This window comes from Bactrocera neohumeralis, chromosome 3, assembly GCF_024586455.1.
Source record: "Bactrocera neohumeralis isolate Rockhampton chromosome 3, APGP_CSIRO_Bneo_wtdbg2-racon-allhic-juicebox.fasta_v2, whole genome shotgun sequence".
NCBI lineage: Eukaryota > Metazoa > Arthropoda > Insecta > Diptera > Tephritidae > Bactrocera > Bactrocera neohumeralis.
Window position 1 is genome coordinate 78,208,115 of NC_065920.1, and position 21,237 is coordinate 78,229,351.

Sequence of the window (21,237 nt, forward strand, 5' to 3'; positions counted from 1 at the left end):
GACTTTATACGCGCGCCAACGGAAAATTAAGCAAACAGTTCGCGAATCAGCGCACTTATTTGAGGCACTGTTATTGCTATTGCTATTGCTGTTGTTGTGGCGCACATTATGTTGCAACAGTATTCTCTAGCTGCAATCACTTTGAGTGTCGGCTACAATTGATTTCAGGTGTTGCAATATTTAATAGTGATTGCACTGCTTGGCTTTTTGCTCGTGTCTTGACTTAATTTTAATGAGTTTCGGTGCACTAACACATGTACAAGTACATGTGGCAATGATGCATTGCATTGAATGAGCAATTGCTAGGCGCATGAGGGCAGACCGTAAGCGCAGTTTTAATTTCGGGAATTAATTTTCAAATTTTTTAGAGAATTTCAAATGTAAAATAAAGCTTATTTTGTATTTAAAAAAAAAAAATATTATTATAATTGGTTTAAGATAGCGCTTTATTAATATTAATAAATAAATATTGCTCTACAGCTGCTTTTCTTTTCAATTTGTGATATAATGTACACATATGGTATATGTATAAATATTTATACCCTGAATATATATGTATATATAAATTATCAGAGTGACGAGCTTAGTCGATTTAGCGAAACAAGTCCCTCAGTTTTTGAGATATCCATCCGAAATTTCGTAGGTGTTCTTTTCTTATCAAGGAGCTGCTCATTATCGGATTGGGATATATTGGACCTATATTGCATATATCTGCCATACAAACTGAATGATCGGCATCAAGTGCTTGTATGGAAAACTTTTTCATTTTAGGAGATACTTATATGAAATTTTGCATGAGTTATTGTATGAGATAATGTTGCAATACTCCCTGAAATTGTGCATATCGGATCAGTATTAAATAAAGCTGCCATACAAACTGACCGATAAAAGTTCTTATAAGAAATATTTCGTATTTGTGAAGGGTATAACAGTTTCGATGTAACCGCAGTTAACGTTTTTTTGTTGTTTTATCATTTTTTAATCAGAGCAAGTAATTTTCATGAGAGGCTATTAATTCAAGCATTTTCTACATTTGGCTGAGTTGTTTACAATACTCCAATATTACAGGCCACCTGGACTTATTCCACATTACTTACTTACACACGAGTATTTAAATTTTTCAATTTGGCAACATTCCCACAACCGCCAGAAAGTACAAACTACATAAACTCAATCTTTCAACACTTGTTCCGTTAATTATAGTATATGATCGTAGCGTGTGTATTACCGCCTGCCGTGATTATGCTATTACATAATCGCCGACAACTTGCTTAGCACGCCAGCCAGTTGCTTGCCAATTCAGTCAAGAGTCGCGCGGCTGTTATTATTGTCACCACATCTCTGACACAGTTAATGGCCAACACTTCTTCTCGCACATCCACATTACGAATTCAATCACAATAATTGCCCATAAAACGCCATTCGTTATCAGACTGTCATTTTTTAATGGCCCCAAAAAAATTATGCAAATTTCGCCTTTACAATTTTTTCCTTCTTTTTCGTGTGTTACTTTGTTTGCCTTGTTGTTGGTAGTTAAGCTGGAATGATTGTTACTATTGTTGCTTTAGAAATAAAAGTTTCTTTAGTTGTAGCTTGTTTACGTCTGCGTTGGTCGATGCTCCTCTACAATGGCCCGAAAAGCATCCAACAATATGCCGAAAAACTGGGTTAATTGCGGTCGCAGTTGGCCATTGTTGGCAAGCTTTTGTGCGCATGCGTACATTGTGTTCCTTTGATAGCGGCGAATGTCAGCGCGAAATACCGCCGACAGCGCGTTTTGATATAAATAATATTTTCAAGCGAATTAAATACACCGGACCACCAGTCATATCTGGATATGTCAATTTGGTGTACACTCGTGACTTAGTTAACTATTTAATGTGGTCACTTTATTCAGGCAGTAACGCCTTACTGTTTTGGCCCACCTCAGTGCCAAGCGTGTGAGTGAAGCAAATGGACGTGTTCGCTACTACACATTCGGCTTAGTTGTGCCTTTTCGGGTTTCTGCATGTAAATTCGTAGCAAATTGACAGTTGCTAATTAACTAGTTTCGAGAATTTGACAGCTCAGTGATTTGACACGCGCGACAAGGTCTTGTTAACTGTCACATGTCACTTGTCACTTTCGTTACCACTAACAATGTGCATAGTAAAATCTAATGGAATACACGAGGAATCAACAAGAAAATGAAGAATTCTGTAACTTCGAATGGTTATCCCTTCTTTCTTCAAAGAATGTTTCTCCTTTAACATTTTTTGGCCGCTGAAAGTAAGCATATGTCAAAATATTGACAAAAAAACTACTGCAGCTAAATTACTACGTGAAGTTATGATGAACTGAAACAAGAGTGCCTATCTTTTCAGAATTACGTACCCCTGTAAGAGATAACTCTGCCGATCTGCTGAAAGAAGTTCTCCTCTTTGACGGATATATTTAGAGCTTGGAATTATGGTGAGATCAATAGTGATTTGTAACTACAGTAAAAAGAAGTTTTTTTCTTCAAAGAATATATTTATAGTTCGGAATTATGGTGAGATGAAGAATGAGTGTAAATCTTATATGAACTATGGACACTTAAAAAGAGATAACTCCTTACCTAAAGGAGAAAGAAGTTCTCTTCTTCGATGGATATATTTAGAGCTTGGAATTATGGTGAGATAAGGCACTGCCGAGATTTTATGGATATACATATATAATTTCTTGCGAGAGCCAATTACAGTGGCTTAAATAACTGAGTGCTTATAGAACCCCAGAAGTGGTCTAGTAACCGATGCCCAGATCATACTAAAATTGTGGAGGGAACACTTCTCCAGCCTGCTGAAGGGCAGTGAAAACATAACACCAGGCGATGTCGAACCCGATTGCCCAATTGCTGACGAAGAAGCAAACGTTCCATTGTCCGACCAAGAAGAAGTTCAAATAGCAATTACCCGTCTTAAGAAAAACAAAGCGGCGGGGGCCGATGGTTTGCCGGCCGACCTAATCAAACACGGCGGCAAAGAACTGATAGGAGCATGCATCAGCTTCTTTTTGGAATATGGTCGGACGAGAGCATGCCCAACGATTGGAATTGAAGAGTGCTCTGCTCAATCCACAAAAAGGGAGACCCCACAATCTGCGCCAACTACCGAGGAATAAGCCTCGCTATACATCGCGTATAAGGTTCTTTGGAGCGTATTGTGTGAAAGATTAAAGCCCACCGTCAACAAACTGATTGAACCTTATCAGTGTGGCCTTAGACCTGGCAAATCAACAACTGACCAGATATTCACCATGCGCCAAATCTTGGAAAAAACCCATGAAAAAAGGATCGACACAGTCAATATCGGGAAGAACCTCTCCGAGCCGTTCGATACCAAAGAAGGTTTCAGGCCTCAACACCCGCGGCATTAGTTTAGTTTTCTCTAAACTGGATAAGAAAGCAAAACGGGTCTAGTAGTGGACGAAGGTGAGACGAAATATCTCCTGTCATCAAACAAACAGTCGTCGCACTCGCGACTAGGCTCCCACGTCACTGTTGACAGTCCTAACTTCGAGGTCGTAGATAATTTCGTATCTCTTGGAAGCAGCATTAACCCCAACAATAACGTCAGCCTTGAAATCCAAAGCAGAATAACTTTTGCCAACAGGTACTACTTCGGACTGAGTAGGCAATTGAGAAATAAAGTCCTCTCTCTACGAACAAAGACCAAACTCTACAAATCATCCCCGTCGTGCTGTATGGTGCAGAAGCATGGACGATGACAATATCTGATGAGTCGGCGTTACGAGTTTTCGAGTAAAAGGTTCTTCGATCAGTCGATGGAATGACGAGCTGTACGAGTTATCCGACGACATTGATATAGTTCAGCGAATTGAGAGACAGCGGCTAGGTCATGTCGTCCGTAAGGATGAAACGCTCCAGCTCTGAAAATATTCGACGCAGTACCCGCCGGAGGAAGCAGAGGAAGAGGAAGACCTTCATTCCGTTGGAGATACCAGGTAGAGAAGGACCTGGCTGCACTTAAAATCTCGAATTGGCGCCAAATTACTAAAAGAAGAAACGATTGGCGAGCTGTTGTTTACTCGGCCCTAAAAGTATTTTTCAAGATTTAAGATTTCCTGGCAACTAGACCTATTTGAGCAATGGACGAAATTTGGAACACGTTTACTTTTCGAAATAACTTTTTTTGATGCGGCCGATCAGCCGATTTATTTCCAATATGGATAAATATATGAGTATGATTTAAATAGCTCTATATATATGTATGTATATGCGAATATTCCTCTTTAAATATCTCTCTTTCACACAAAGTAACAAAAATGAAAAATTGCAATTTTTAATATTTAAAAAAAAAAAATCGGCAAAATTGAAAAATGAGTAAAAAATCGAGCTTCATTTTTGAGTAACATCCATTTTGTGAACTGAACTTTTTTCAGTTTTGCAGCTTCTCGAATTGGCGACGTTCGTACTAATCAAGAATACAACATTGTTTGATACCACAAAGGTGGAAATCATGGCGACGAAGACACACCCTTCCTCCCTCTCTACTTACCTTCAAGAACAAATAACTCAATTAAATAAATGTTTAAAATAATTTTGTGTACTCTTCAAAAATAAATAAACAAATAATAAAAAATGAATAGTAAAAATATCAAATTGTTTCCTTTTATCAATGGCCAAAAATGCTCGAAATTCGGGCGTATGGACTAGAATATGCCCTTACTACCAAGTCTCATAAATTACTATAAAAATTTACTTAGCCATCATCGAAGCTAAGTTTCGAAATTATTATCATTAAATTAGCACATTAAATTATTTAATATTAACATAATCGCTCTCATTACAGACACACGCAACCACGCAAACTTGCATTGCGCAAGTCACATAACATTACATAACAAGCGGCGATCCACAGCTAATTGTATCAGTCAATGACATCGTCAGGTGCAGCTTCGAAATGGGTGTGTTTTACTAGCTTACCACAAATATTTTTCACAGTAGTGTTCCCACACATTCATTCGCCTTATGCTTTTCTATAACAGCAACTGCTCTTCCTCCGCCGCCTAACACACATAAAATCGCCATTGCTTCTACAGTGGCGATGTACAATGTCGCCGTTAAGACACGACCGCACGAATAAACAACATATATCCATATGTTGTCATTGTTTTGTTGTTATACAACTGCAATATATTGCAGCTGATTATGGGTGAAGCATGAAAAGCAGTTTACTGGGTCAAAGTAAGCGACGACTTTGGCAGCACTGGCCACAGGCGATCACCAAAGTCAACGTATATGCTAAGCAACCCAACAAACAGCAAGGAAACACAAACAACAACAACAGAAAACGAGGTATTAAGTCATAACAAAGCGACTCTTTCAGGAAAACGTAAACAGTGCCACACATTGTACTCTCGTGAATGTAACGGTAATACGACCAATAGTACAAATGACGAAGCAAAGTAAAGAAAGTCGCACAAAAGAAACCTGAATTACATTTCGCGGCAGCTAACATTTCCCACTTTCAGTTTCAAACGCAGCGATGTGGAAAGTATATAGATACTTATATGGAAATAATGAAATCTTGGCTGGAAATACAGCGCCAATAAAAGCGGAAAGAAGATCGCTAGTAAGGCTTGAGTTTCATTTCAAGGGTAAACACCAATGACCCAATTCAACAAACACTGGAAAACTAACTTAAAAATGGTTCACTTACAAAGTAAACTCAAGATGGTGTTACAAACCCGAAAATATTGAGAGAGGCACGAGTTTGATAATAGTTTACCTCTGCAATATGCATACTCAAATATAATGGGGCTTTATCACCCCAAGTATATGTCTTAATTTTATTACTCACTTAATATATGGTATATTTGCTGGTATGTGGTACTTTCCGCCCAAATCGAAGTCCTTCTCTGAGCGAAGCACTGGTGGCTTAATACCGCCATAGCGTTCTCTGGAGAAGAGATAATGAGATTGATGTTAATGTTTGTGAATGAAATATATTTTATTTTTAGTTCTCTTATAATTTAACACTGGTTAATTGAAACTAACCTCAGATTCCAGTAGTGACAGTTCATTGTGTGTTTATTTGTATTCCCGCTGAAGACATCATAACGCCAGTTGTCAAGAGCCAAGGCAAAAGGTAGGAAGGCGACCTAAGGAAGAGCCAATAATTTGCCGTATTCAACAATGTGTAATTATAACACTAATTTGCAAAAATTATATCTCAAGCAACATGTATTAAAATTATTGGGTAGTCGAAAAAGTCTTTGCGTATTTTGTTAATAGATGTCGTTGCGGTCGTATATCTCCAATCACATTGTGTCATACCATATAGTATTGAAAAGATGAGATCTAAAGCTTCATTTAAATAAAAACAAATTAAATTCGGGGAAGTTGAAAAAAAGTTACAGCTGTTCAAAAATGAGTGAAAATAATGAAGAAATTCGCTATATTTTGAAATTTTTATATAAAAAAGGGAAGAATGCCACGCAAGCCAAAAATGAAATTTGTGAAATGAAAGTTGTGAAATTTTCGGAGACGATTGTTCGTGTAGCACAACAATGGTTCGCTCGCTTACATTCTGGAAAAGATGCACCTCGCTCTGTCGCTCTGGTCGACGTAACGTTATCGTTATGGAAAAGGTTGACCAGGACCGTCACATAAGCAGCCATGACATCGCTAAGGAACTTAACATTCATCATCCAACGGTTTTGCACCATTTAAAAACGGCTGGCCACATAAAGAACCTCGATATTTGGGTACCACATTAATTTTCTGTGAAAAATTTAATGGACCGAATTAGCATCTGTGATTCTTTGCTAAAACGAAAGAAATCGAACCATTTCTGAAGCGAATGGTAACAGGAGACGAAAAGTGAATCAAATACGACAATAATGTGCGAAAAAGATCATGGTCTAAACGTGGTGAAGCTCAACAAATGGTGCACAGACAGGATTGACGCCTCGAAAGGTTATTCTGAGTGTTTGGTGGGATTGGAAAGGAATCATTCACTATGAGCTGCTCCAGCCTGGTCGAGCGATTGATTCTACATTTTACTGTCAACAACTGATGATGATGATGAAGTAATCAATCGAACGAAAAACGGCCAGAATTGATGAATAGAAAGGGCTTCGTCTTCGATAAGAACAACGCTAGACCACACACATCTTTGAAGACTCGGCAATATAGCCCTGACCTTGCACCATCGTACTACTACTTGTTTCGGTCAATGCAGAACTCCCTTAGTGGAGTAAAGTTGGTTTCAAGAGAAGCCTGTGAAAATTACTTGTCGCAGTTTTTCACCGAGAAACCAGAAAAGTTTTACACTGATGGAATAATTTCTCTAATGTAAACAAATTAGTAGAAATTTGATTACAAATACGAAAAGACTTTTTCGACTGCCCAATATTTAGGCATACTCTACTCTCCTTGCACATAAAAACTCACCTTATCCAAGGCCATTGTAATGAGGTAGTTTATATCATAACTTGACTCATCCACAGAACGTTGCAACAAGCCGATCGTTTGAAAGTGTTTCGAGGTCGACACAGATAGCATAATAGCATCGCCTATAGCTTGATGGAAAGCGGGATTTGCGCCATTGCGAAATACCTTCGGCAAATGGCGATACTGCAAAAAGTACTGTATGTGCGCCATCTCATGATGAGCGCTCAGCAGCCCCTTTTGACTGATTTCCGAACAGGTTTTGACGCGAAAATCATGCCGATTGCAGAAATCCCATGCGGATGGCTCACAAAATACACGACGTCCATCCAACGGTTGCTCGAGCACAGAATTTGTATAGAATTCGGGGCCCACAGCAGACATGTTAATTGACGTGAAAAACTCCTCGGCCAATTGGAACATTAGCAACGGCGTATAGCCCTGTTCAATCATGCGCGGCGTTACATCGACCAATTTACGACCAGGAAACGGTATAACTATGTCCAAGATGTTTGACCACGATTGCGCATACATATTGCCGAGAATATGTGAGGGTATCGGAGCGATGCGATTAATACGATTTGGACCGTAGTAATCGCGCAGTTTGCGGCGCACATACGAATGTAGACCTTCGTATAGTGGACGTATCTGCTCCCATACGTTCTCAACGTCCTGACGAAAGTTGGCCGACTCATAGGGCAGATACCAAAATTCACCGCCATTTGTGACATCTACAAGAAATGGTTAGGATCATTATTATTTGGTTCAATGGTGTCTTAGTAGCGTTACAATGACTTACTGTTTACATAGGCCACTTCGTTCATCACATCCACCAGCTGCTCATAACCATCGCGCATTTCTCGACCCGCTTTGCGATGATACTCCACCCAAGTGTGCTGCAGCTCGTCCCAGTCGCGACTTTTGGACATGATCTCCTTCAGATCGGGTATATAGCGCAGGTTGCAGATGAAGGGCTGTTGATAGGCGCAAATGGTGGCCTCATTGTAGATGTAGAGCATCTCATTGATAAGACGATTGTACTAAAGAATAAAGGATTATTAAGAGTACCTCACAGCGTGCGTTTCGCTAACTTACGCGGTCCAAAGTCTCTATCGGTAAGGCATTGGGTCCGGCTTCCGATTGCAACATCAACTGTCGATAAAGCCGCCGATCGAGTATCAGATCTTTATTTATGTTCTTCGATTGCTCGGCTACCAAGCGCAGAAAGTCCACATAATGTTGTTGCGCATTGAACTGGTAGAAAGAGAAGCAATGAAATGGAAATTTTCAGTGTTAAAGTAAGACAATTAGGACTTAATTGTAAAGGAAGATACTGAAGATATTTTGGAGACAGAAAAACTCGCTTGTAAACCTTGTGGTAATATAAAACAAAATGGGCGTTATCAATATCAAATCTTAGACTCTTTGTAGACAACCTTAACCTTGCTTTTGAACGTGATCTTTTTGGTTTTCTGTTCGTTTTCGGTTCGGTTTTTGTTTTATTTTCAAGGAACCGCCAGCTTGAAATGGCATTGAATTCTTACTGTTCAAGGTGGAATCTAAAGAGACACCCACATATGCACGCATATGTATTTGGATACATACATATGTGCTTCAGACACGTCGTACCTTGACGACCGACTGCCGCTTTGACCGCATTACATGCGAACACGTACGGATAAAACTCAAAGTAATCACAACTACCGAGTGAATGAGGCAGCGTTGCACGTGAGAAAACCGATCGGTTGAATGCGACGAAAGCAAAAAATTGGAAAACAAAACATGCGACTTTTTTGTGGGAAAATTATCACTAGTAAAGGTTTGGAGCCTCTGTAAGTGGCTGAGAAATTTTCTAAAAAAAAAACGAACAAGAGACGAAAAACAGCCGGATTTTTACTTGGCTTCTATGCTTTGCCTTTGCTAAGCGAATGGCTTTTGTGAGAATGACCTTGGAAAGCCAGCGGTGCATTATTTTTAACTGCCATGTTTCAATAAAAAAATTGCAACCGCACACAACTTGCCGTGCACTTTTTTCCACCTTTAAATTAAATTCTAATCCAACCTATACATATATCTCTCCCTCGCTCTCTGCTCTCTCTACCTTCACTTCACTACTTACTGCTTCCGCCTGCGTTAGCTCGTTCACATTTGTCTCGAAATTCCATTGGGCGCCCACATTCGCTGTACACTCTAGTGAACCCTTATGATCAGTCTCCACCAGCAGATTCCGCAACTTCTCCAATTCCATTTGATAACGACGCTCCTGTTGGAAGCGCTGTCTCTCGAAGAAACGTTCATTATTCAAATTGAAACGATCTTGATTCGGCCTAAAAGGATTATCAAAACGGCCGCGATCATTGCCATACGGGTTATTTGTATTAAACGGACTATTCGGATCGAAGTTGCCGCCAATTGGTGGCTGATTTCCGTTGAAACGTGCATTATAATCATTGTTTGGGTTATTGAAGCGTGCCTGATCGGGATTATCGTTATTGTAACGTTCACGCTGGCGTTCATCGAAGCCATCTGCATAACGGTTGTTATTGCCGAAACGATCGCTGGGGTTGTCATAATTATGATTGGGATAACGAGGATTGTCGCGCTGTTGTAGTCCCACGTTATTGCTGTTGTAGTCACTGAACGGTGAATCGGCTGCAGCACGGGACAAATTCTGCGCTCTAGCTGTGTAGGTGTAACCGTAGCGCATGCGCTCGTCATAAGTTTGGCCATTCTGTGGAATTGATGGAAGGGAAGAGCGGAGTTCAGTTTATATTTTATTATAAGTATATATAGATATTTACTCTAAAATCATCGGCACCGTCATCATTGAGTCCTTCGCTGGAATAGGGCGGTCCGTAGCGTTGGCTGCGATCAAAGTCGCCCAATGCTTGCAGCGGACTCGCTGCCGTTCTAGGTGTGAGCGAATTGTACAATAGTTCGGGGCCTTGAGAGTCGGGGTTCAGTGGTGGCAAATCAAGTTGCGGATCTGCCTGCGCTGCTATTAAATGTACCGCTATTAGCTGTATCAATGCAAGCAATTTCTTATTTATATTCGCCATATTTTTGCTTTTTGTTTTGGGGCAGGCAGCTTTCTCTGTTTCTTAACTTGAGCACTTTTGGTTGATTTTTCACTTTGCATTAATTCTTAAAGTTGTATTTTTTATGTTTCCTTTTTCAAGACGCTTTCAAAATTATTTTATTTTATAAATTAGCACTGATCACATATGTTTTTGTTTTAATTCCTGCGTTTTCCAAGAGCAAAGAATATTTTATTTTTTTCTAATAAAATTTTTTTCAACAAAATTATTATTATTTTTTGATTTTTTATTTATTTTATGTGCATAACTTTATTGTATTTGTATATTTATATGTAAACATTTATTGGGTAGTCGAAAAAGTCTTTTCGTATTTTGTCAATACTGGTAAATGTTGTTGCAGTCGCATATCTCCAGTGCTACCAACCACATTGCGTCATACCATATATGGTAGTGTTTGAAGAGATTTTAAGCTTCATTTAACCAAAAAAATGTAATTCGCTATATTTTGAAATTTTTGTATAAAAAAGGAAGAATGTCAGCGAAGACGCCAATGAAATTTGTGAAGTTTTCGGAGACGATGCTGTATCAGTTCGTGTAGCACAACAATGGTTCCTTCGCTTTCGTTCTGGAAATTTCGATGTGAAAGATGCACCTCGCTCTGAACGACCTATCGTTGAAAAATTCGATGAAATAGAAAAGATTGACCAGGACTGTAACATTTTGATGCTCGATGTTTGGGTACCACATGAATTGTCTGGGAAAAATTTAATGAGCCGAATTAACATCTGGGATTTTTTGCTGAAACGTGAAATTGAACCTTTTCTGAAGCGAATGGTAACAGGATACGAAAAGTGGATCAAATACGATAATAATGAGCGAAAAAGATCATGGTTCAAGGGTGGTTAAACTCAACAAATGGTCGCAAAGCCAGGATTGACGCCTCGAATGGAATTGGAAAGGAATCATCCACTATGAGCTGCTCCAGCCTGGTCGAACCATTGATCCTACATTACATTCAACAACTGATGGATTGAAGCAAGCAATCGAGAAAAGGTCAGAACTGATCAACAGAAAGGGTTTCGTCTTCCATCAGGACAACGCTAGACCACACACATCTTTGATGACTCAGCAAACACGGGGAGAACTTAGATGGGAAGTTTTATGAATAGACGAAAAGGCTTTTTCGACTTCCCAATATTTTTGGAAATCGAAAAGTTATGCATGACGTTTATTCTCTGTCATCACTCTGTCTGTCAGTTAGTCCTTCAGTTTTTGAGATATCAATGTCATATTTTGCCAGCGTCCTTTTCTTAGCAAGAATTTGTTCATTTGTCATACAAACTGAACGATCGGAATCAAGTGCTTATATGGAAAAAATTTTATTTGACGAGATATCTTCACGAAATTTGGAATGACTTATTATTCAAAACAACGGTATAATCTCCGAAGAATTGTTCAGGTCGGACCACTATAGCATATAGCGGTCATACAAACTCACAAATTTTTTTTTTTCTTTGTTTTTATTTATTTTTTAAGTATGGCCTGTAAATAAATTTACAGATACTCTAGGAAACTAAGGGAACTGGCTATTTAGGCCTTCGTCACAGAAAAAAAACTTTTTTATTTGTTAAGGATTTTAAAGCTTGTGAGCAATCGAAGTCACTTTTTTTCTTGCCTATTCTATTCCTGCTCTTTTATGATTTTTATTTTTAATTTTATGTATTAATCAAATTTGAGAAAAATATTTTTTCTTTAATTTTTTAACTTCAAATTACTTTATTCTATTTTTTTTTTATATTCAAAGATACTTATTTTCTATTTTTTTTCACTTTTATTATGTTTTAGGCATCACTTCAAATTATTATTATTTTTTTCAATTTTTTATTTTAGTATTCAAGGACACTTTACAACACTTTTTAAACCAGAAAAAACAAAAATTTCTTAAATTCTCTATTCTTCAATTTTTTGTTTAGTACACTTACAACAGCTCTCAAACTATTTATAAACACATTAGATAAAATAGCACAACCGCACTTTCAATAATTCCAAGCGCCCTTCAATTAATCGAGGAAATTTCTACTTTGCTACTTATTGAAGGGAATCGCAATTTGTCTAAGCCTCAAAGCGACACGCAACGTTTGGCAGCGCGTCTCGTACACTACTGAAAAACTTCCAACTTCAGTTAGCACAAATTACAAATAAATACAAATCTCAACTTTGCACATAAGAACAAATGGCACAAAAAGGCAAAGCAGCTCAGCTCATACGAGGCAAGCAGTGTGTGAAGAAAACAAAAGTAAATGAAATCAAATAAAATTACAAATTTTTATTTTGCATTGAAAAAATTTACTTTTAAGTTTAAAGGGGGGAAATTGTAACGTCACACACGCGCGACAGTGACGCGACTGAAGCGGCCAAGCGGCAGCTATGAACGCCAGGCGACGGCGGTGGCGTTGTCAACAGCAACAAAAGCAACAAGTGACGACGATAACAACAACAACACACACTACGAAGATAACAACAGTACATAACTACGAAAGTACAAACGGGCTGACATACATACACACAGGTGATTACATAGGTACATACAGGTGAATACTTAGCTATATAGTACATACTATAAGTAAGTGCGCTATGTGCTCGTATGAGATAATCGAAATTAGCACTGAACAACAATAACAAAAACACATGTAGAACAAATAACAATGGAACGGTTCGCACAAAGGCAAAAATCACATTAAAATATTTGAAACACGACAAGTTAGAGCGGTTGAGGAAAACGCTTTTCTTTGCTAAGGAAAAAACACAAATTCATAAGCTTTGAACACAACAGCAAACAATTGAGCGCCTAGCAAAGCATTTGTACATTTAAAAGCAACAACAACAGTTAGTACAATACAGACACTTTTTCATATGAGCATAAGTTCAAATTAAGTACTTAAAAGCAAGCGATGTTCGCATGCGCACATGCTATTACATATGTATTTAAATTGCACATATGTACTTTATATACAGCGCATAGCATATGCCAACAATTACGCCCGCAGTGCCACCCAACCAGCGCCCATCGCGCCCAACTCGCGTTCGAGGGTGGCTTTAATCATTTGCCGTGAGTGACAGCGCTGCCAAACTCGTGCGTTTGTATGCGTGTGTGTGCGAAAGTAATTTTCGCAAGGCGCAGGTGTATTTACCTATTCGCCTGCAAGCACATGTGTTTGTGCGCGCGCATTGAAAACTCGGCTTTAATGAGTAATCGCCGCACAATTTGTACAACACAGTGCCTCCTTTTGACAAGCTCATGCTAATTAAGCGCTTCACTTTTGCTTTCGGCGCTAATGACAGATAAACAATTTGTGCCAAAATGCAGTTCCGTCAGGGTTTTTCGAAGGTGATATATGCGTATGTATTGCGTTTAACATATTTTCAGTTAAGCGAGATTTCCGGAAGAGCATAAAATTATATTGTTTTCAAACGAAGAGCTCTACGCTGCCTTTATAGACTTGAAAGACATCTGTTGATTTTACGATTTTACAACAATAAAACTGGCTAATATTTTTTAAAATAAAAAATATAAATTTATTTTTAAAAAAGAAGTTCGACTTCATCTGTTGCATTCAGGGTTACGATTTTTATAACTCAAAAAATAAAATTTTAATTTGAATTAAAACATTTTTTTTATTTTTTACTCAAGTAGTTTTAATAATATAAACAATTCTGAAAAATTTTCAGAGTTAAAAATTAGAAATTTTATTTTTATTTCCAAAATCGAAATTAAAAATTTAGAAGTTCCTTTTTTTAAATTTAGTAGCAAAAAAAATAACTATTTATGTTTCAAATTCAAACCTTGAATTAAATGAAATAAAAAGGAAAGACTTACATATTTCTAACTCAAACACCATAACTGAATGTAATTAAATGTAAATAAGAACAGCTAGGGTAGGACTAAGTTCGGGTGGAACCGAGCATTTTTTACTATCGCAACTTCGAAGCATCAAAGCCGCGGAATTACCTGCAGGTGTTTCCAAAACAGGGTTTAAAATTCTTATATAATATTTATCAATTATCTGATATAAGGAAAATTTTAACTAGATTTTATCCAGTTTTGGTATTGCGACATGCCATTAGCGGAAATGGAAACTATATGAATTTCAAGGGATCGTCTCAGTGTGAAATTTTCGAAAAACCGATTTTTTTGTTGCGTTTTCGGATAGTATACACTGTAATAAATATTCTCCAAAATTTTAAATCGAAATTCAAATTATTACGGTGTTTTTCGAAACGGTTTCCACTCTCAAAAGAAGAGTTTTGAAGATATCTAGTTCCAATTTGGAAAGAATTTATTTATAAAAAAATCGGAACGATTGGTTAATTTCAACATTAAAAAAAGCAAAAATCAGTAATTTTTCGGAAGCGTCAGACTGAAACGATCCCTTAATACTTGTGGCGCACTTACTTCGTGATTTTGTGCTCTTTTAGCAGTTTTCAACATACCCGCTATGTGGGGAGTGGGCGTAGTTATTAGCCATTTTTACAGTGTATGTGAAGAGTGCTATAAAGCCTTATTCTCTACAATTTTGGTTGACTTAGCTTCAGTGGTTTAGGACATATTTACATTAAGCCATTTAAAGGGCATTTCCACGGCCACAAACTTTTAGCCCGCAGGTGTCGCTCTCTAATTCTTAACTACGCCACTTTATAAGTTTTAACGCTCTTTTGTGGACGTGGCAATGTCCGATTGCCCTTATCTGCAATACCGATCTCCCTTGGGTGTCAGGGAATATGTCATCAATATCTCAACTTTTACTCAAGTTATCGCATCTACGACAGACAGTCACTCGGAACTCAACTCGTCTCGTCATCCTCATCAATTTCTTTTTATTAACTTGGAATTACATTTTTTATGTTTGTTAGAATATTTAAGATTAAAAATGAAAAAAATAAGTTTGTAGTTAAACTTTTTTCAATCCGGTATTTAGGTATAGAAATTTTAAAATTATTTTTAAAATAATTTCGTAATAAATAATGTAAAAAAATAATCCAAATATTAGCTAAAATATTTTTTAGTGTAGCTTTTGTAACACTGGTAGTATTCACTGCTATATTCAAATACTGCTTTCATCAAAATATCTGTTATGAAATAAAAGTCAATGTCTAAGTAGGGAAATTATCTAGTAGAAAAGCAAATTATCATAAATATTAACTACAACAAATACATTATCTGTCACACCAGAAACATCAAAAAGCCGGCATATGCAGCTTTGCAACAAATTCTCAATTAAAAATATATTATAAAACTTTCAATGGCTCGAAAATATGCAAAATATTCGCACCTGTAAATGCATATACATATGTACATACGAAACCTCACAGGTTGACTAATGTGTATACGAACCTGGGACATACCACATATATACATACGTATTGCCTGTGAAAATGTTTATATTTTTATCGAGCGCAAAAAATTCACACAAAAAAGTCTGACAGTTGTAAACAACTACAACAAATGAGGTAATTTTACGAGAAAACGCAAAAAAAATACAAAATTATTTGCGCTTTAATATTGGTATGTGCGCAAGCGCTGACACCTGTAGCTCGCAAACCACACACACACACATACATGCATATTCATAAAACGAGATTCGCTCATATTGCAACTCATCAGTCACAGCTGTCACACTCGGTTCAAACGGACATTCGGAATTTGACGACTCGGTGGCTGTCAAGCGCGGGGCCGTCATCAGTCAACTCGACCCGCATAAATGCGCCTGCGCAGCTTTGTATACTACAATACACACGCTAACACAAGCGCAAGCATTGTTTTATTGAGTAGAGTCATGTTTATCAGATCACTGCGCTGTCAAACTACTTCCACTCAGCCGAACATGCATTCAATTAGTTGTCGATTAAATGCTTGCGCTTATAATTTCGCGCTATTTTTGTTGTAATTTTAATGACTCGTTTTTGGTGTGCACATTTTTTCATATTTTTTTAGCGTTTAAAGTAAATGTTTATGCAAAACACCCACTCAAAGCGCAGCAATTCGTGTTTACTTAACTACTTAACGACATCCCTTTGACTGCCTCAGGTGTTTTTGGAGGTATTCGCTTTTTACTGCAGCTTTTTAAAATGCAAATTGTTATTGCTGGCGTTTGCCCATAAATGTTACTGTGGGAACTGAGCTTTCGCAAGTCACATTTGACTAAGTAATTAGGTTACCGGGTAAAGAGGATGCTGGTACTCGCAGCTGTCGACACTAAAAAATAAATATTAATTTATTTTCATAAATAAACAATATGTTTGCAATATAACTGACAGCACGGCTTTTTCCAATATTAAATGAGAATTCAAAAATGAAAAGTTCAGTTCGGTAGTCGACAACACAATCACCTGCCGAATGAGCAACTCTGTAATCGCATGCGCGGAAAGAATTTCCGCTTATTAAATGAGCTAAATAATTATTCCTTGTGTATACAATATTAAAATGATTTTTCAAACTTAGTACAGTGCATGACTGACGCAATTAATTTTATAAACAAATGAGGTAACTTCTACAATTCTGAAAAAAATTTGTACACATTTAGCATCTCCTGTTAGTCAGCTAATTGCTCGTATGTACTTTTGCTCATATCAATGATTTCGAAAATTAATGAGAATAATTATTGTAGACTACATCTTTTGAAACGCTACTCATGAAAGCTTCAGCAAATTGGGTGATCGTGCTTTCGGAACGCTTCGCGGCCGCTTGATGTATTAATGCGTTACAGCGACATGATTCGAAGTGCTATGACTTATGGGGTGATTTCATCTGCGACCTTCGGCAGCACATCCATATGTCTGTACTTATATTTGAAAAGTATATATCGTGCTCAAATCAGTCGTCTATATGCTTAGTAGTCAGTGCATTTTGAAAACGATGACATTTTCAACTTAAACTGATTTTGAATAGTTCGCTACGAATTTAAATGTATTTTTAATCGCTTTAAAACGCAACTGAGCCTTTACTTTGCGATTTGAATTTAGTTGAATTCAATTAACGTTACGAGTAGTTAGTTAGTTCACTTAGTTATTTTTCAAGTCGTATAATTATATAGTTGTAAATGTCAAAACACTCCCACCAATGTTTGTTATTATTGCTAATTGTTGTTGTTGTCGTTAGGTGCAATTTAATGACTTTGAAGTCGTAAACTCGCGTTCATTTGACACATTCCAATTGACACCATGAATAGTAGAATTGTAAGTAATAAAGGGAGGAATTTCGAGGGACATGAATATTTATTTTAAATAATTTTTTTAAGGGAAAAAATCAAACATCGATTTATTTTTCCAAATAATGGATGATCCAAGTAGAGGACTTTTTTCAATAGCCTTTTTTTTACAGACCACGCGTGAGTCGTGTCAAGCTGTCATGTTATTTTTTCAGTAATGTTTGGCATTTCATCATGGAAAGACTTACGCTGAACAAGGACCCAGCATTAATTATTGGATAACCGTCCAGCACGCAGTGAAGAAAATATAGCAGCCGTACCTGAGAGTGTACACGAAGACCGTGGAGAGTCGATTCGGCACCGTTCGCAGCAACTCTGGCTGACACAATTAAAAACTGAGGCTGCTCGACCTTCTCAAACGACATTGCTTCGCTCTATGGGCTCTTGAAGAGTTGAAGATCCGAGGTTTTCAATGGGTATGTAAACAAGCAAAATTGCCGAATCTAAGAGATTCAAGAGCTGTCATTTCATCCAGAAAAATCAATGGTTTGGTGTGGTTTGTGAGCCAACGGAATCATCGGTCCATATTTTATATGATATGATATGGAAAAATGTGCAACGCATATCAAAAATTACTCTAAAAAACTTGCAGTAGATGCGGCAAATAGCTTCGGAAATAGGAGTTTATTTATAAGAATTTCTTAAAAATGGCATATCGGTCGGCTATAACTTTTCAAACGTGTTAGACAAACATATTTGTCAGGTAGTGATCGATAGAATCATAGTTTGACTGGAACTTCAAATTTTTAAGCCGTTCTAAAGTGTAAAAAGTAACTTTTTTTTGGAAGCATATTCTTTTGTTTGAATAGCCCTTCGATCATTACATTTTATACCTTTGTAAAATAAATGTTTTTTGATTTCTAAATTTATGATGATTTTTAATTTTAAGCAGAAAAATCGTACATACACGTTTTTTCGGAGTTCTTCTTGAAGATTGGCTACTGAATGGAGAGGATTAAAAACTTTTCAAAGCGAATCGAAACGAATTAAAATACTTGAAACTGTCTAAATGTACATCCAAGCCATAAGCCCTGGCAGCTACGGCTACTCTGTAAGATAATTATTGTGTTATTATTTTTCATTTATTAAATAAAAACATAACTAAAGCTCTTTTAAAAATGAATCTTCAACAAGCTTTCTTTTTCTGAATTGCAAGGGCACGTTAAACCATTTGATCTCCTATCGATTACTTTAAACATGTGATAGAGTTTTTTATTAATTTGTGTATTATGCAACCAAATTTTTAATTTAATCAAACTTCTGATGTCATTCGGTTCAAATATTTCCAACTTAACAATCGATCAATCGTTTGGCAAATTTATTTAAGAGTTTTTTACTTCGCAAAAAAACTTAGACGTCCTGTTTGGTGAATATATTAGCTCGAATTAAACTGAACCTTAAGCTGGTGTTACAAAGGGCTTGTTGGTCTATGTATGGCGTGATAACCAGCCAGTATGGCCTAACCTACCTAATTTTGATACTTCATCTAATCCCTTGAACTGCGAATCTTCTCGATAGCTAAAGATTCTTATGTGCAAGCACAAGTGGAGCAATATATATTAAAAAAAAGAAATAATAGTAGTTTCAAGGTTCTGGAGCTAAACTCTCCATACCATTCCAGGGACCTTCAACAACAAAGTTTTGAAAATATGTTATTGTTTTTTTTATGTATGCAAGTGTAGGAATTAATTTTGAAATCCTGTAGTTCTTCTGCAACCCATCGTAAAAAATAGCTCTGAAAGGTGAGCCAACCTTCACGCCCACCACCCCTTTGATGAATATAAACAGTATAAACTCTGCTTCGTAGATTCCGCTACAAAAACAAATCTATTTTTGGGTGCTCCCTAGCAAAGAGTTCAATTGCACACCTCTCTATACATATATGTACATATACTTATGTATGTAACTAAATGTATTTGCAATGAAACAAAAATGGCCGATCAACCATTCTTTCTAGCACATTTCTTCACATTTCACTGCACCTCGGTTACTTTATTATTTTTCCGAAGACTGCGCCTTAAAAACTCCTTACTTTCTCCAATCAATCATAGCTTTTGAATTATACGTACATTATTTTAAACAAATTTAATTCAAATATAAAGTATTCACTATATTCTCATTTATTCTTTATTCATATTTTTCACAGCACAAAAAACGCGTTTTAACCAGACGGATGCTGAAACGAGACAGAGGAAATGGATATGAAACACAGAGAAATGAGAATAGGATATTCGTTGCTGAAAAGGCTTATTTCCACCATGGAGCATAACTTATCTGAGTGATGAACCAAAACTGACTGTCCAGTGCCTCTAAAAATGTAATGCGAGCCAAGCAAAACTTCAGCAACTTTACTGGGTGTAATTATAAACTATTTGCCGCCTGATTTTCTTGTTTCTTTCTTTTGTAAATAATTTCGCTTAAATATTTCAAAAAATAAACAAACTAAATGCTCTTTTTGTTAATATTTTCTATTAAAGGCAGACAAAATAGTTTTTAAAGCCTAAAATGGCAGTGAAAATGGTATGTGTATAACGCAGGGTGCTCATTATTAGTTGAAGAAATGAAAGTGGGTTCACAAACTGACTAAGTGACACTCTGTAATTGCATTAATTGAAACGACCATCCTGTGCCAGCTGACTGTTGTCAGCGTCATTTCCTTAGTTTTCTTTTAGCATCCGATCGGTGAAGTCGTGTTAAGAACTCGCACATCGTTCTGTCTTGAACAATTTTGTGAAAAGTGAATTAAAGTGTTGTGAAAATCGTTACTTGTTTTATAATTTCGATAAAGAAATAATATTTTTCGATGTAAGCTTATGTGTTATGTAAATTGCAGTTTTTTCTAGAACTGAAAGTGAAGTGATAATATAGAGTAAGTCCACAAAATGGCCACCAGCAAAAAGCAAAAAGGCCGGTGCCGGTGAATTGTATTATTGCAAGTTGTTCAGCAGCATTAAATGAATTGAAAAAATTAAAAGTTGATGTTGAAAATGGAAAATGGAAAATGGAAAATATATTCTTAAAACTTTAATACAACGAAACAGTTCCATAAGGCGAACTACATTAACATGTATGCACATACAAATATAAAAACCAGACGAAGGAAATGAAAGGCAGAACAGTAATAACAGGGTGTTCAAAGTTAATTTAAAACTGTTATATGAGGTTCGTGAGCTGGCTAACTGAACTGGAAATTGTAAAAACAAGTTTCCTTTGCTAGTTTCATTATCGTTGTGACAATTTCCTCAGTTTCGCATTAACATCCGTCCGGTGAAGTTGAATTTAGTTGGAATGTGCACGGCCCTGCGCTTTCAAGTTGTTTTATATGAAAAGTGTGAATAATATTTATTTAGTGTTCAGTAAGTGTAATTTGTGAATTCGTTTGTATAATGTTAATAATTAGTAATGTTTATATTCTATTTTGTTGTGCAAATATAAAATATTCTGGCATTAAAAACTAGTCAAATTTGTTTAAAGTAGGCCACAAAATGGCTTCCTTTGATGA

General features: G+C 36.8%; 2 protein-coding genes across 3 annotated transcripts in view; one reads left to right on the plus strand and one right to left on the minus strand.

Moving 5' to 3' along the window:
- LOC126753181 (angiotensin-converting enzyme) overlaps positions 1–12,646 on the minus strand; it is a 139,850-nt gene extending 127,204 nt beyond the window's left edge. Inside the window, exons 1-8 of one of the 2 annotated variants that reach the window (XM_050464415.1) lie at positions 12,453–12,646; positions 10,234–10,674; positions 9,552–10,163; positions 8,528–8,686; positions 8,232–8,472; positions 7,436–8,163; positions 6,038–6,141; positions 5,841–5,939 (exon numbers count right to left, since the gene is read on the minus strand). In XM_050464415.1, the coding sequence (XP_050320372.1) occupies positions 5,841–5,939; positions 6,038–6,141; positions 7,436–8,163; positions 8,232–8,472; positions 8,528–8,686; positions 9,552–10,163; positions 10,234–10,491 (2,201 nt within the window). In that variant the 5' untranslated portion in view covers positions 10,492–10,674; positions 12,453–12,646. Of the gene's footprint in view, positions 1–5,840; positions 5,940–6,037; positions 6,142–7,435; positions 8,164–8,231; positions 8,473–8,527; positions 8,687–9,551; positions 10,164–10,233; positions 10,712–12,452 lie in introns of both variants that reach the window. The other variant, XM_050464416.1, reaches the window with a different exon arrangement.
- The window catches only part of LOC126753192 (40S ribosomal protein S8), a 390,246-nt gene that overhangs the window by 38,619 nt on the left and 330,390 nt on the right, over positions 1–21,237 (plus strand). The gene's annotated exons all lie outside the window — the stretch shown is intronic.